Source organism: Triturus cristatus, chromosome 3_2 (assembly GCF_964204655.1).
Source record: "Triturus cristatus chromosome 3_2, aTriCri1.1, whole genome shotgun sequence".
Classification (NCBI taxonomy): domain Eukaryota; kingdom Metazoa; phylum Chordata; class Amphibia; order Caudata; family Salamandridae; genus Triturus; species Triturus cristatus.
In genome coordinates this window covers 1,134,983,957-1,135,001,397 of record NC_140584.1, presented here as the reverse complement: position 1 = coordinate 1,135,001,397, position 17,441 = coordinate 1,134,983,957, and the positions used below count along the sequence as shown (strand labels likewise).

Below are 17,441 nucleotides of genomic sequence, written 5' to 3'. Positions count from 1 at the left end.
TGTCCTTCCGTCGAGGAAGGAGATGATCCATTCCAGTGCCTTCTCCTGGATTCCGACGTTGCTGAGGCGCTGCACTAGGGTGCGGTGGCAGACAGTGTCGAATGCCGCGGAGAGGTCTAGGAGGATGAGGGCCGCTGTTTCTCCGTTGTCCAGCAGGGCTCGGATGTCATCGGTGGCAGCGATGAGGGCGGTCTCGGTGCTGTGGTTGGCTCGGAAGCCAGACTGTGAGGGGTCGAGGGATCCATTCGTCTCGAGGAAGGCGGCCAGCTGCTTGTTGACGGTCTTCTCGATGACTTTGGCTGGAAACGGGAGGAGCGAGTTGGGGCGGTAATTCTTGAGTTCGGTGGGGTCCGCTGTTGGTTTCTTTAGTAGAGCGCTGAGTTCGGCGTGCTTCCAGCTCTCAGGGAAGGTGGCGGTGTCGAAGGAGGTGTTGATGATGTCCCGCAGGTGGGGTGCGATGACAGCGTCGGCCTTGTTGAATACGTGGTGAGGGCAGGGGTCGGTCGGAGATCCGGAGTGGATAGAGTTCATCATGCGGATGGTGTCTTCTGTGTTGATCGGGGTCCAGGCGCTGAGGGTGGTGGTGGGGGGCGTTGGTGCGGTCGTGGGGGGCGTTGTTTGTGGGATGAAGCTGTTGTGTATGTCAGCGATCTTGTTGTGGAAGTACGAGGCGAGGGAGTTGCAGAGGTCTTGCGATGGGGTGATGTCGTTGTTTCCGGCGTTGAGGTTGGAGAGCTCTTTCACGATGTTGAAGAGTTCCTTGCAGTTGTGTGCGTTGTTGTCCAGCCGGTCCTTGAATGCAGTTTTCTTGGTGGCGTGGATTAGTTGGTGGTGCTTCCGGGTGGCGAGCTTGAGGGTGGTCATGTTGTCCGGTGTTGGCTCTCTTCTCCAGGCTTTCTCGAGGGCTCGGCAGTTCTTCTTGGAGCTCTTGAGTTAGTCGGTGAACCATGGGGCCTTCTTGCTGCCGGGTCTGCTGGGCGGGGTCCTCAGTGGGGCGAGTTCGTCCGCGCAGGTGCTGATCCACTTCGTGAGGTTGTCTGCGGCCTGGCTAAGGTTCGCTGAGCTGGCTGGAGGGTGCTGGCTTAGGGAAGCGGTGAGCTGGTCGGCTGTGATCTTGTTCCAGCTTCTTCGAGCATTCTGTTGCTGGTGGTGGTGGATCGTGGTTCTTCTGAAGGTGAAGTGGACGCAGCTGTGGTCCGTCCAGTGGAGTCCAGTGGCGTGGCTGAAGGCGATGTCTTTGCTGGATGAGAAGACAGCGTCGAGTGTGTGTCCGGCGAGGTGGGTGGGGGTGGACACCAGCTGCTTGAGTCCGAGGTTGGCGAGGTTGTCAAGCAGGGTGGTGGTGTTGCGGTCGTTGTTGTTCTCCAGGTGGAAGTTGATGTCCCCCAGGAGGATGTAGTCAGCGGAGGGGAGGGCGTGTGGGCTGATGAAGTCGGCGATGTCTTCGCTGAATGGTGTGCGTGGTCCCGGGGGTCGGTAGATCAGGGTGCCTCTGAGGGTGGTCTTGGGGTCGGTGTGGATCTGGAAGTGTAGGTGTTCGGCGGTAGTCAGGGTGTCGTCGGTGTTGGTCGTGATGCGGATGGTGTTCTTGTGGGCGATGGCGATGCCTCCTCCAGTCTGGTTGTCGCGATCTCTCCGGGTAATCTTGTATCCCTCTGGGATGGTGATGGCGATGTCGGGCGCTGAGGAGTCGTTCATCCAGGTTTCCGTGAGGAAGGCAACGTCTGGAGATGTGGTGTCGAGGAGGTTCCAGAGTTCGATGGCGTGTCTGTGGACGGAGCGGGTGTTGAGCAGGATGCACTTGAGGTGGTTGCTGCTGGTGTTCGGCTTGGCGGGTGCTGGTGCGGGGCAGGTCCGGATGCAGGTGAACTTGCAGGTGAGGCAGCTGAAGGGTCCGTGGGTGCGTCTCGGGGTGGCTTGCTGGCATCCCGGGGTTCGGCCGGTGTTGAGTGCGTTGAGGGTGGTGGCGTCGTACGTCTGGCGGGTGGGCTGGGGTCCTCGGGGGCCAGGGGTTCGGGCGCTGGGCGCGTGCCAGGCACGGACGGGCGCAGACGGGCTTACCTTTGGCGCACCTTCGGCGCACAATCGGCGCGCCTGCTGCGCGTCAACGCTGCGCGTATGCACGGTCGCCATTTATGGTGAAGTGGGAGGGAGGGCGGAGCAGCTGGGAGGTGGGAGCGGGGAGGGCACAGAAGGTAAGGGGGCGTGGCCGCACGCAGGCGGCGGGGAGCGGGAAGCGGGTGGGGGGCACAGAGAGCGGCGCTAATACAATGCAGGCACAAAAAGGAAAAATCAAGGGCACAGAACAGAAGGGCAAAACGATACAGGCAGCACAAAATGAAGAAAACACACGCAAAATGTGACGGCGGGGTCGACGGGGCGGGCTCAGCGAGGCTGAGGACAGTAGCGAGGGGACGCACACGCTACAGCTGGTGGTCGTGCGGCGCGGGGGTGTCCCGAGTGCTTAAGGTAGAAAAGTTGGAGGTAATGCGGATTATCATCCATGGCAGGATGCCTTATACTTCAGAAACAAATGCACTAAAAAACGATTAGGAGTAATATTTTTTTTAAAGCTTGTTTTCTTTGCAGCAACGAAGGCTTGGAATAAAACTAGATATTTGCCCTCTTGGCGCCGTAGCGGAAATGATGGACTTAAGTTATTCTGAAGCACTGATAAATATAAAGGAGACATCAATGATAAGCCTGTTCCTTAGAGACCTGATGATAACGGAGAAAGTTTGAGTTCATGGGGTTAAATAAAAATGTAGAACTAGATTTGTAAAGTATGGAATAGAGTATGATGTAAAATGGCATTTAAAGTACACTCATACAGGCTTTTCAAGAAATAAAATAACAAAAATATCATAAAGCCTCTCACTTGCAGCAATACGGCTTGCACTAGGAATATAAAGCCACTGTCATATTTTGGTAGGTTTAAAAGACAATTAGGTCCATACGTCTTTCAGTGTACAGTTCTATGTTTAGATAATATAACAAGATTGCTGCTGTGCCGTGAAGGTCTGGATGAACACTTGGGCAGCGTATGACGAGGGCTCAATTGGAAATATCCATTTGTAGTTGCCCTGAGTGAGTGATCCGCTTGCGTCTGTTCTGCTCATGTTAGCGGAGAAAGAAAGATGTACTTGACGCCTCTGCTCATGGGGCAGACAGTCGCTTACACATCTGAATACTTATTTCAATAGAATCAATGAACAGAATGGAGGAGACCAAAAGGAAACGCATGCCAAGACCGTGCCAACTATAGTACCAGGAACTGATTAATGTGTAATGATATTCAATATGTATCTTGATTAATGGGTATTTCAGCACAGTTCATCTCTATTTTGGTAAAGTTTACCAATGGTGAGTATACTGTTATTTAGATATGTGATAGGTCAGTCATTTTAACCCAAAGATATCAACATTAGCTGAGACTGTAAATGTTATTTTCTGTGTTTTCAAAATGCACATTTTCGGGAAACATCTGCCTGAAATAAATGTATCTTCGCTTGACTAGCAGTTATCGTGAATGTCTCCCAAAAGTCTTGGGGACATCACCCATGAGGGAGCAGTCGATGCAAGAGCCGGAGTAATGTCAGGCTCCAAATGGATGAGGCTTTCAGCCATCCATCGGACTATCCTATTGCTTGTTCTGCAGATTTAGGGATAATCACTATCAAACCAGACAAATCATCATGAAGCAAAACCCTACCTGGCTAAAACACGTGACATTCCCTGGCTAGTAGCGAAGTTGACGTTTAAATCGGCTTATGTTCAAATCAGGTGATCACTAGTAGGCAAGTCTCTCTTTGGATAAAACTCAGCCGCGAATTCTTTCCTGCAGACTTTGCTTCAAAGCCTCCACCCAGACTGGAGTAGATGGTCTGTCTTTTCCACAAACAATGTATTTTATGCATGTGTTCCCGCCAATTCCCTGGACCCGCTTAATTGCTAGGATAAAGGTCAGTTGTAGCAGATTATAGACAGAGGAACAAACTGTAGCAGATTATAGACAGAGGAACAAACTGCTCTCATTTTGGTCTTGCAGATCTTGGCTTACCCTCTTGCATCACTTCTCCAGTAGAGCTCCCCGACCATCCCTGCTGAACTATCCTCCTTTCTCACTGAAATACTAGGTGTGCAGCAGGACTGTTCCAGGCGAAGCAGTGTGTGTATATCCCGCATTCCTGTTATCAGAGTACACTAACTGGTTATGTTCGGCATTGGGAGCTTTATCCTTCTACGGTTGTTATAGTGGTTGAAAAATCAATGCCCCATGGGAATCTTGGTGCTCTTTTGGGAAACTTTTCTAACAGGACTAGCAGTGTTCTAGTGTGAGCGACTGGCTGCTTTCCAAGCACTTATCGCCTGACGGTATTGTGCCAGATTGATTTGTTGACTTTTGGCCTATTATGACATTTTGAGAAACTATGGCCAGGTAACTAAGGTGCGCATGTGCACTTACTGTTGGCCCTCAACGCCCTTCAGTTATTTCCTTTTGAGCTACAGGCAGATGTACCATTCAATTTCTTGATTACCAATGTGTCCATTATAGTAGCCATTCCTGTGTCAATTTGGTTTTTGAGGGATTGCTGTGGTTGACACACTGCTCGAACATTGAGTGATTGGACTTTTATTGCAGACAAAATAGTACTTCAAAAGTATCCTAGGATTTGCTTGACTGTTCCATTCCAGCTTATCAATAAAAACAATCTCTGTTTTTGTCTACTCCGATGCTTGGTTTTCAGCCGAGCACCATCTGCAGACTATAAATACACCAGGCCCACTTGGTTTGTATAGTCTAAGTATGGTGATCTGATGCATTATTTGCGTCCTTAGGTTCTGCTGCTAGGGGTAATACACTATTTCTTTCAATCTTTAATTGGGGAATCCCCTTTGAACTTCTAAAGCTTATTTGTCAGTGTGGTATTTACCTTTCAACTTCTGTACAGAACCACAGAGTATGGCTACAGAAAATTAGCAACTGTAAAACAAGAACATTTATTAGGATGACAATTCAGCTTCTCCACAAGCATTTGAAAATTATTATACATTGGTGATGGGGTGTATTGGCCTCTGGAGCTATTCACTGAAAAGGGATGCAACCTAAAGTCAGAGGATGAATGTGTTAGTGTGGTTGTAGTCCCCTTAGACTGTCTGTCAAGGATAGTAATCTTTACTACAAGTCTACATCTACCTTGCCACAATCCTTCCCTTCCCTCCCAGCTCTTAGGTAAATTAAACGACAAACTGTATGGCTGATCACGTTCATAACAGAGCAATGGAGTTCATAATGACACCTTGAGGGCGGAAAGATTTTTGGGGAAGGATGGTGAAGGATACTCACCTCACTTAGTAAATTTTGAGTACTGAAGATTAACAGTGAGTAATCAATCCATCCATTATGCAGAGAAACCCATGCTTGTAATCTTAAGAGCATGGCTGCTAACTTATTCTCGTATTGAATATCTACTTCATAATGGCTTTTGCCCAGCCACTGAGCATTTTTATTTCAAGTATGTTGTACGATTCCAACACTTACACAAGAAAAAATTGTATAAGGAGACAAAGAATCGGAAATATTAGTAGAAATATACCAATAGTGAAGAAAAAGATTTTGTAAATTTATTGAAGGTTGGATCATGCATTTAGTCTTGAGGTAGGTTTTCCCAAGTGTGATATCCAAATTGATTCACACCTACCCACCCTGTATGTGCCCTCTGGTGTTTAATAAGGCCTTCCTTCCGAGTGAAACTTCTGTTACACTTTATACACTGATAAGGTCTCTCTCCAGTATGTATTCTTTGATGTCTACGAAGACTGTCCTTCCAACTGAAGGTTTTTGTACATTTGGTACACTGATATGGCCGCTCTCCTGAATGTGTTCTCTGATGTCCCACAAGATGGTGCTTGAGACTAAAGCTTTTATCACATTCAGTACAGTGATATGGCTTCTCTCCAGAATGAGTTCTCTGATGACAAATAAGATGCCCTTTTTGACTGAAAGTTTTATCACATTCTGCACATTGAAAATAACTTTCTTGAAGGGATGACTCAGTTTGTGTTCGCTGGTGCTCCGTGAGACTAACATTCTGTCTGAAATGTTTCTCAAATTCAGCAAACATATGTGGTTCCCAGGTTTGCTGTGGGTTAACTTCATCTACGGATGTCTTAGCATTGCACAAACTACTCTCATGCTCATTATATTTGTCTGAGCTACTGGCTCCTTTGTGAATGCTGGAATTTGTGTTGTCTTTTAAACTGCTTTCTTGTAGAGTACTTTTTTCTTGCTCATTTTTCGGATTACTTTCTGACCACAGCTGGCTTGCCGAGTTTGTCTCGATCTCTGGTTTGGGGAGCATATTTACTTCAACGTTTTCTGATGAGGCTTTACTTTGAATGGTCTTAACAGTGTATTTGCCACTATCTCCAACTTTACTTTTTCTTTTTGTAGCTCGGTCACCTGTTGAATTAAAACAAAAGGCATATCATTATTTTTTCTTACAAGAGCAGTCATGAGAAAGGGACATATTTGTTAGTAGCATTCAAGTATGTTGTATTATGTTTGTATAATGTTTTCAGTATTCACACCTGAATTATCAAAAGCCAGTGTTTCTTGTTCACTACCCTGCTGCATGGATTCTCTTTACCACATTGTACTAAGTCTACACCTACAAGGACTTCAGTTTAAGCAGAACCATTTTAAAAGAACCATAAGATTTATATCTTGATCTTTCACTACAAGACGGCCAACAATATTTCAGTTTAGTTTATGGATAAGCAAGATCAGAGGATAAAACATTTCAGGTTAGTTTGTGGATAAGCAAGATCAGATGATGTCCTTCATACATGCATTTCAGGTTTCTCCCTCTTAGACAAACACATATCCATACAGATTCTAAAATACTCAGCATTAAAAAGCATAATTTAAGTAAATGTTGTTTTCATACTCTCTGGAACAAACTTCTAGCATGTTTTCGATTGGAAAGCACATACTTTTCCAACAGGTCACTGCCCTAATGTTTTTTGTTGAAATATTTTAAGGTCTTCCAACAATGTTTGCATTATTTTGATATGCCAACATCTATTTTTCAATGTTTATTTCTATATATCACTTCTTCTTGGTTTCTACATATAACTATGGGGTCTATTAAGATGGCAGTCGGATGGCCGCCGCCTGGGCCGGCGTCAGTCATCCGCCCGCGATCGCAACCCAGAAAACAGCCGGTCCCATTAGCATGGTGGTGACGACCGCGGCGGTGAGATTTTTCACCAGTTACTTTTCCACCGGTAGCCAGGCAAGCGTGCGGAGCTGGACCGCTAAAATGGGGCCGGTGCAGGTTCAGGCTATGCTGGCATGATTATGATGCTGGCGGTAGCCAGCCTTTCCGCGATGGTGGAACTCCCATGGAAAGGCATGCAGAGAATGTCACCAGGGGCCCATTGCGGGCCCCCAATGTGTTTGGGGGGGGTTTGGGTGTACTGGGGGGGTACCCACCTACATCTCCCTGTACCAGGTTTCAGGCACTGTGGAGTGCCTGCCACGCAGTGCAGGGATATGCTAGCCATGCTTTTCTGGACATCATGGCGGTGCTGCTGGCACCGCCGTGGTCGGATTTCAGCTGCGGAGCATACTAATTGGACCGTCCGTTATGTCGCGGTCCTAGCGGGCGGTGTTTTCTCGCTACCATGGCGGTCGGAGTGATTTTCTGACCGCCATCCTAATAGACTCCCTATATTTGCGTATTCAAAGGCTGAATTCAAAGAAGCAAAAAAACAAAAGAAGCAACTGGCCACCAGCCTTCAAGGAAGAGATTCTTAAAAAAGTATTCTTAAAAAATAACCCTCGAGGTGACAATTAGGGACATTCTGTTAACTTCACAAAAATATCAGAAAAGACAACTTCATACACACAGCAACAGCGTCATTAGTTTTGTTACTTTTATATCCGACCTCTGTCCACCTCTGAGACACTAGTGTTGGATTCCACCAATGACACACAGTTCTGACAATGCGTAACTTCAAATATTACTCCTATGCCAATGACACACAGTTCTGCCAATGTACCACCAATTAACACGTTATGTGCTATTCTCTATCAAAAGGGAAATGTAGGTTAGACATGCCCACACAAGCCTTCACGTCACTTTCAAGTTAATAGTGACTTTAGTAGGATGTGGAGCCTTGAATGAACAATTTCAATCTACATTGTGCTGCTAAAGTATCAAATTATTTGGCTGTCCCAAATTACAAACCTAATGGACACTGAGTGCTCAGAATCAAACTTTCCCACCAGATCCTTGACATTTGTTTTTATTGAGGTCCTCAGAACTGAATCATACCTGCTAAAAATTCACAAGAGACTTACGATTCGACTTTCTGCACTCTACATTTTCCTTCTTCCAGCAGTGGCTTCTCACTTTGATTTATGTTTGCCAAACTGAGCATCAACAAATAAACCTAACTATCTACAGTCATGTACTGGAAGGACCTATTTTTTCAATCTGTGAAGGATCCCCAAATATAAAACCTTTAAAATGCCCCACAGAATGTACACGGTGTTCCTCCTTAGCACATGGACCTCTCAGCTTCTTTGAAACAACTATAGTCATCCAGAGAACTACACAGGAAACAACTGTGACTGCAAAATGGAAAATGGGAAAACTGCGTTGGAGGCTAAAAATTTAAATTAAATTATTTGCTTTAAAGGACCATAATAGTAATGCAATTTCACAAGGAACAGTGTATGGTGAAAAGACCGTAGCACGGTAGCCATGTGCTGTCCTGCTAATTTCATCATTCAGGTAGACCCAGTATTTCCTTGTCCTGGTGACCCATATCACGAGTCTTAGGCAAGTGCTCTATATGGTTTTCAGTTGGATCCAACCAGATTTCAAGATTTTGAACTGGTGGGGCCCACTCAAAGTGGAACTCCACCAGCCTCCATGTAAAAGATACGCTCCCTTTGAGTTGGATGGACCATTACATGGTTAGTTTCACTCTCTCTTTTCCACAACTGGGTGTTAGCCCAAAACTGCTAAAGAAGGGGCATCACGCCAAAAGAAATTGAAATAAAATTAATCCAGATGAATTTCATTCAGCCCCCAGTTCATCTGCAAGTGAAATTGACATTCACTTAGAATCCCCGGATAAAGCGGTCTCTAGGCGGCTCTAGGCAGCCTTGGATAAGATAGCTCCTATAAGGCTGAGAGGTCCCAAAAAAGAGAAAAGAGTCTGCCCCATGGTTCTCGGAGGAATTAAGAGAGCTTAGGCAGGAGAGGAAATGGCACACCAAACTAGATATTAAGGAGAAGGACAAGCCTAAAACCCTTCCTGTCACATACAAGGTAGCGATTTTCAAAGATAACTTTACTTACTTTACAGCTCAAATCACTTTAGGAAAAAACTCTACTAAGGAGCTTTTAAAGTGGTTAGGAATTTATCTAATCCCCCCAGTAAGCAAAAGACCAATGTCTCACAAGCTTTCTCTGACAGTCTGGCTACGTGTTTCAGGGATAAGACTCTCAACGTTAATGTTGAATTTAACTAAGTCACGACCCATGTGGAGGATGGTTTCAGTCAAGATATACTTGGTGGTACTCCTCAGCTGTTGTCGTTTCCATCTACGTCAGCGCTTTGGGTCAAAGAAACCCTTTTGGGGATTAAATAAGGTTTTACCATTGACCCACACTCCTTAAAGTTCTGCAGTTGGCTCCTGATCCTGTACCTGCATTCTTGGAAAAGATTTGTAGTCAAGTGTTGAGACATGGCGTTTTCCCCGAGGGATGGAAGGAAGCTATCGTTATCACACTCCCCAAAAAGCCTAACATAAATCTGGACAAATTGAAGAATTACCGTCCTATCTCTTGCCTGCCCACTCCTGCAAAAATACTTGAGAAACACCTGAATAACATGCTAGTCAAGTTTATTACTGACTATGATCTCCTAGATTCAGAAGTGGCCATAGTATGGAGTCATCTCTCATTGCCGCCACTGATGCAATGAAAATGAAGGTGGACCAGGGTGGGACTGACGTTTTAGCCCTACTGCACTGGCCAGCAACCTTTGACACCATCTCTCCATCACATATGGTTAGGCGGCTACAGCAAGTAGGGGTGGTTGACAAGACGTTGAAATTGCTTCGATCCTTTCTGGCTAAGAGACGTCAGAGCGGTCAGTTTAAGCTAAGGATTTCAGTCTCCCTTGTGAAGTACCACAGAGCTACATGCTTAGCCCCACTTTTTAAAAGGTATATGTTGTGCCATTGGCACCCATGGTGAGATTTTTTGGTTTCCATGTTCTGTCATACACCGACAATACTCAAATCATTGTGCCCTTCGCTGATAATCTTTCTTAAATAGCTGAAAGTTTAAAACACTGCATGACGGAGGTGAGCCGCTGGATGAAAAAGAACTCCTTTAAACTAAATGCTGACAAGACCGAAGTGATGGTCTTTGGGGCCCAGCATTCTGTCCGGTCAGAGTTTAGGTAGCCGGAGCCATGTGGGCCCCTCCCCGGTGGATTCTTGTAAAAACCTTGGTATAAAATGGGATACTTCTCTTAATTTCAACCTACAGGTAAATTGCACCACCACCAGCTGCTTTTTTATAATTCAGGTCCTCAAGAAAAAGTTTCCTTTTATTGCTGAGGAACTTTGTAAAGCAGTGGCTATCACACTGAACACCTCGCGTCTAGATTTTTGTACCGCCATGTATCTGAATATGAATATCTACTTGCTCAACTAACTTCATACGGTGCAAAATGTGGGTGCGCGCCTCAGGATCCCGAAATGTCTTTCCGTGAAAGGTCTTCAGAATCTTCAATGGCTGCCAATTAGAAAGAGTGTGATCAAGGCACTTAAGATACCGCATCCTGCGCTTCATGATAAGGGAGCATTGGTAATCAGGTCCACTTTTCATTGGTACAGGCCGACCAGGCATTTGAGATCAGACTCTGGAAAGATAGCTGTAGTCTCTAAATTTCGAAAGGCAAGATGGGGTGCCCCCTCCTTCCCTGTGGCAGCTGCGAAACTATGGAACCTTTTGCTGAAATAGATTGCTGAGACTGGCTTCTTTGTCGCCTTGCGAAAACAGTTAAAAACCTGGCTTTTCACGTCGTAGGCTTGCATTTTTGGAAGTGATTAAATTAGTTGTTCTTTCTTTTTTTCTTTTTCTTTTTTTTGTAGCTTAGGGTGGTTTCATTCCTTTTCCTTAATGAGGGATCCCAGATAGGGCATTCAAATACCTTATGTGCAGTGCCTTGATACCAGCGGGTTAAGAGCGCTTTATAAATCCTTTTTTCATTTCAGTTCATTTCAACTCTTTTAAACATGGGTACTGCTCCCTTAATCAGGCCAAGGCACAACTAATGGATTGTGACAACTGCTTTTTGTGAGATACAGGCATTTTTACCTATGCTCTAAAGTGTGAAGCTTGTCTGCTGCTCACTCTGATAAAATGTGTTTAATGTGTCTTACTGGCCCCCTTCATCCCCTTGAGTGGAAGAGATATGTTTAGATAAATAAGGAGTTGAGTACTCGTGTATGGTGGTCCCTCTGTAGAATTGCAGCCGCAAGATTATATTCTTCAAATGAATATTGATAGCCACAAATAGTGTAGCACAAATTCTGTGAACCCTGGCTACCAACCTACCGCATGGGTATACGAGATGATGACAACTGCTGGCGATGTGGCTACGCCCGGCTACGTGCTTACACATTGCATGAAACCGTCCCAAAATAGCCGAGTTCTGGCTTCTGGTTTTTGAGTAAGTGAACAACATTCTAGGGGTATCACTGGCCCCATCCCCTGCGCTTGGCCTACTGGGGTATGTTAAAGACACACCGCCCAAGTTGCGTAAGTTGCATGCCCTCCTCCAACTGTTTGCAAAGAGACAGGTCGCAATTCATTGGGGCAGAAGCCGGGTACCCTCCATTAAAGAGTGGGTTAGAGACCTCACATACGGATACACGCAATTGAGCACATTCTGGGAACTAATGCCACCCTCTTCCAGCCCCCGTAATATATGGGAACCGTTTTTAACTTGGATCCAAGGTTCACAGTCATCGACTGAAGTAGCAGACATGGAGGACACTCAGACTGCACCACGGGCATGATGTGCTAATACCCCATACTTACCTCCAGAACTTGGTTACCTGCGATAATATATCAGACCTGTGGTTAAAGAAGTATGATGTACAAATGTAGTCTATGCCTTCTCCGGGGGGGATATGTGCAGCACTATTATTCTTTTGTTGAGACCTGCTGATTTGTGCGAATACATAAATTATTAATACATGTAAATCCTTCTGCTAGTGGAGGGCAGATATGGTGTATGCTATCATTAGAATTGTATACTGCAATGACTATGCATATAGGTGCTCCTATATTGGTCTATTGTGAACTGGCCTGTTGAAATGTAATGTAACTATTTGTTTGAAAATGTCAATAAATAAAATATTTTTTAAAAAACCCTGGCTACCAACCCAGTCCACACCCAGATGCTCAGTGGCCAGCCTGTTTGTCAGCTACTCTCAGCGCCTTGCGGAACCCGAGGTGGCATCTGGAACCTCTGAAGACTAATCTCTGTAGTGCAGTCTGTAACACTGCAATACCACTTGCAGAAATATACCCTATACTATTTCAGAATGCTGTGCGGATCATATCCACCCCCTACCCCCAAGACATTATGCAGCCAAACAAAAGGTAATAAAATTGGTCATCATAAATTGCACAAATCATCATCTTGTTCTGGCACAGGAGTATTTTAATGGTGAATCTAATATACCCCTCCTAAAAAAAAGGCTGCACATATGTCATAGACAGGAGGCTTGACAACTTCCCTAGATCTCTAGTGTGTCTAGTAGTAAAACTTGTACACCCACATCTTTGCTTCCATCTTGATTCTGGGGTGAAAGCCTCCGAGAGAGGTGTGCAGGCTGGATCTAAAGCATTGATGTTCCTGAGGATGAGTTTTTACCAAGTTTTACTGCTCTCAGACTTTACATTTTTGGCTCATGCAAACAATAGCTAATGAACCACATTACGTAAAGAGATATTAGTCCATAAATGAGAGATGGTACTGCGATACTGAAAGGCTATGCATAGTTTACTTGCCTGCACCACTAGTTCGGATTTCCTTTTGCTCATAGTTCTGGATTTCCATTGGATAGGTCTTTCCATCTTCATTAATGCCCAGTGATGCACCTCTGGTGTTAACGTCAGGTCCTGTGATAAGACAATGTTCGAACTTTAAATATATGTTTCACAGGAAAAGGAAATCCCAACCACAATCCAGAACATAGTGCACGCCGTACTAGCAAGGTATTGTACTCTCTGAAAGGTGCAATGAGTTCCTTAATAGAGGTCATTCTTGCTGACTGCAGTACTTCAAACTGAGAATGGACGTGAATAGGAAATGAGGGCTACACAATAAATTATACAACCGAAGACGAGGTTCATACAACACATCGCTTCAGTTTATCAGGCTTACACTCTCATTTCAATAATGTGCCCACGCAGGAGCATATACGTCCTTTTTGAGCTAGGACAATGCAATCTACTGCACAATATCAGTACTCAGCACCAAGGGACATTTGGTGGTTCTATGCACTATTTCACACAAGCAATATACCAACTGAGGAGCGGATACTGCTTATGAACGCTCACACAGGTTACCTAACTATCTGTGCGACAATCTATTAATTGATGCAAACATCTGAACTATCCAACCTCAGATGGGGATGGTCACTGTCCGCCATCAGCAGTGTATCAAGGGAGGCAAAAATATACCGCTTTAAGAACAATCGCACATTAGCTGAGCACATACACGACTCTATGCCCATTGCAAGTAATAGAAGTCTTAAGTGAGCTCAGAACACGGTCACCAACTGATCTCTGCAGAGAATGTTACAATTCGGGTGCGTGTACACAAGAAGTGCCATCAGATAAGGTAGCTCTCACTCAGAAGTCAGCAATGTACAGTAAAAATTGAAACATTGAGTTGAGACGGAGGCATTTTAGAGGCAGGTGCTACTTATTTAAGCCCAGACCCGCTTAGTAACAGATCATTCATCAAATTACCAATTCTCACTGTCCGCTCCACATATTTGATCAATTCTAGACCATGTGCAACCTAAGCAAGCACTTACAGGGCTATTCACTCACTGCACTCAGCAATTCAGTATTTTAGGAAGGTTTACATGAATCACAATGATGGAAGTGTCCTGCCCGGTGCAGTCCCTGTCGTGACACTGAAATGCCTTTTTCACTTACTTGAGTTGAAACAGATATCACGGTCTTCTTCTGTATCATAGTAATTCATTAAAGGTGGCTCTCCCTCAATGCTGGAAAAAGGAATCCCTGAGGACAAGATAATAATCACATTTCTGAGGGTATTTTATTTAGTTAATAACATAACATCATGTCAGATCCAAATAGGAACTCTAACACGAATCCACTGAGAAAGAGAAGGTTAGAGATCCAAGGTTAATATGGAACAGAGGAATATCGGGAGGTTATCTTCTAGGTAATCGGAGGAGAGAATGAACACAATACATTACGGAGCAGAACAGTGCACCACACAGACTAGGACCACACCGTGATTCTTCATTTAAAGCTCGAAGTTGAACGATACAGAGACAAGCAGGACATTGAAGTAGGACCGCCATTTTTGTCCTGGTGCACTAGTGCCGTGCCGCAACGCTTTTTTGCACCTAATCTTCCTTCTACCTAACAGTGTAATGCAAATGTACAAATGTCAATGTACTATTAGGTCTGTTCACAAAATCACCATTTGTAGGGTGTTTCAGAACAATCTGTCTACCGCATATTAATATGCCAGGTCAGATTTTGTGTCCCCCTATGATTGGCAACAAATACATGGATAGTGACCTGCAAGAGCCTAAGGTAAGCGAAGCCATCTCGATGGGATGTTCTTCACCAGTCATTGTTAGTCCCTGGTCTTTTCAGTGCTATACAAACAAAGAAATTGGGAGGAACACACACTTTAACAGCCTAGCAAGCCATGTCTCCTACTATAAACCCTGCAATGGTGCAGTACGATGCGGACATGATCATAAGCAACATTCATATTCAACTACAACTGCTCCCTCTTAAATAGACTGGAACCACAACGCTGTCATGCCGATTGTGCAGCTGAATGGTCAACAATTCTGGTCAACGACTGCAAGTGTAGTGTTTGCCGAATTTTAACAGAAAGATGATCACAAAAATCCAGAGCAGGACGGCAGCAGAGGAAGCCATTAAAAGGGTATCTATCCATATTTAATTGTGTTCTTGGCACCAATCACCAAGGAACTGTACATGTGCCTACTTGAGTTCAAGTTGTCAGAAATCTCACAAAGGGATCCCAAAATTGCCCATAGCTCTACTTTTCCCAATTTCATAATGACCAGAGCCATCTATAAACTCAGAGAACTTGTGCAGCAGAGATGAAACCAATTTGAAACGTCAAAAGTAAAGATCAAGGCCAGGAGATTCAGGTAGCAACATCCAAAAACATTACAGAAACAAGAACACATTATATGATGCAGGTAACTGAGAGGAAAACAAACAAACCAATGTTAAAATTCGATAAAAACGTTGTAACAATTCCAATGTAGTTCGAGGCCCAACAGTATAACAGCAGGCTGCCTACATCTGAGACTGCCCTAATAATAAATAGGGCTCCCGGTTATGTTTTTTTCCCCTTTTCCTTCTGTATTTATCCATATTTATTTTTGCTACTTTTATCTGTATTTATCTATATTTTCTTTGGGTTTTGTGAAAAAAATAAGCAGAAACTTGTATATTTACACATTTATTTAACAAAAAAAATGCACTCATGCTTGAATGCCTGCATGGTTTCAGTGATATGAATACCAGCAGAATATAAATCAATACACTTATATGAAAATATGCAAATTTCAGTAACATCCTTGTGCAGGTCTTCTGCTGTTGAAGCCTCTTCACTAAACTTCCTTTCTTTTTTAACCCCCCTTACCTATCAATACACACAGCTATTGGTCTGGCAGTCAGGGCAGAGAGTATTTTGAATCACTCAAAAAGCAACCCAATATCAATTTTTTTTCCACAATAAAAAAATAAATACAGAGAACAAAATAAATGTTTTTCTGTCTGTATTTGTCTGCAAAAATCAGTAAAAACGGAAAACAGGGAGCCTTAATTATGAACAGAAAGGTAGCAATACTGTGAGGTGAGGTACCGTGAAGCAAAATGTTTACTTCTTAATAAAATAATTAAATGCTCACTTGTTTCACTAGTGATGCTTTCCTTCTGCTCAGGCCCACGGTGCTGAAGGAAATAGCTAGCCCTCTCTTCTTTGGTACAGAATGGAGCAGCTACAGTATCTGGATTTCGTGTTAGAAATAAACAGCAATAAGTATAGCACTGTAGGAGTAAGGGGGTCAATATAAGCTCGAATGGGGGGCAGATCTTTCAGTTCTACTGCTTCCAGACTCTTTTACATAACCTTATCCTTTGTTTAAAAGTTGAACTTGCTTAGAATTGAGTTGAACAGTCGATATATTCACCACTAGGTTATTTTCTGGCTTCGCAGGTTCAGTCTTGCTGAGAATAGTCCTCTTTTGCTTTTTTGTTACGCTCATGAGCATAAGTCGGTAGGTTTGGTGCATGGTGGTTCAAATCTTTGACAAAACCGAACTAGGATTAAACTAGGTCTGGTTGATGAAGTTTACCATCGAGAGCATTCTCTGCAGTATTTTAAGGTAACTAGGAGTTAGTTTTTCGGACCTGTAATGTTGCATTTCATTTCGAGGCAAGGAGACTTATGGCGTTTTTCTGTCCGTTTTAGGTGTTCATCAGAGGCATAAGTTACGAGTATTAAATTCATTGGTTTGCAGATAAACATTTTGGTGAGAACCAGTTTCAGGTAATTTGCATGGTAACCTGAGCGTAACGCTGTAATTATCAATGAGTGCGCCGTTATCACGGAAATCACACTCACGGGGTGTTTGCGAAACAAAGGTGTTGGGACACCTATTGTTTTTTATAATCACGAACAATTAAATTGTTTAACCATGAAAAGTACATATTCTGTTGGTTTGAAAGATGAACTGTTGAGTCGACTTACAATGTTTCACTGTATTCACCAAATAAGAATTGAATTGGAATCTTTATTGTTCCCCTGCACACGCTTAAAAAGTTCTATTTTGTTTATATAATTTGCAGATTATACCCCCTGAGGAAGGGCCGATGGGGCCCGAAATGCATTGGGCATGTTCGAAAGGATTTAATGGACACTAATGTATAAATGCAAAGAAATTATGCTTCAAGACAAGCACTCTTGAATTCAATAAAATTTGCAAAAAAAGAACGATCGACAAACATTGTCTATTAAGTTATATGTTTTGAACACTTTGGTCCCAAAAACTGTTTATTATGAAATGTATTTCAGATTTT

General features: G+C 43.9%; 1 protein-coding gene across 1 annotated transcript in view; it reads right to left on the bottom strand.

Annotated features, from left to right (window-relative positions):
- Nucleotides 1–5,603: 5,603 nt before the first annotated feature.
- LOC146859258 (uncharacterized) overlaps nucleotides 5,604–17,441 on the bottom strand; it is a 400,212-nt gene continuing 388,374 nt past the window's right edge. Inside the window, exons 29-32 of the mRNA XM_085647151.1 lie at nucleotides 16,271–16,369; nucleotides 14,274–14,360; nucleotides 13,116–13,226; nucleotides 5,604–6,463 (exon numbers count right to left, since the gene is read on the bottom strand). Coding sequence (XP_085503277.1) covers nucleotides 5,649–6,463; nucleotides 13,116–13,226; nucleotides 14,274–14,360; nucleotides 16,271–16,369 — 1,112 coding nt within the window. The 3' untranslated portion in view covers nucleotides 5,604–5,648. The remainder of the gene's footprint in view (nucleotides 6,464–13,115; nucleotides 13,227–14,273; nucleotides 14,361–16,270; nucleotides 16,370–17,441) is intronic.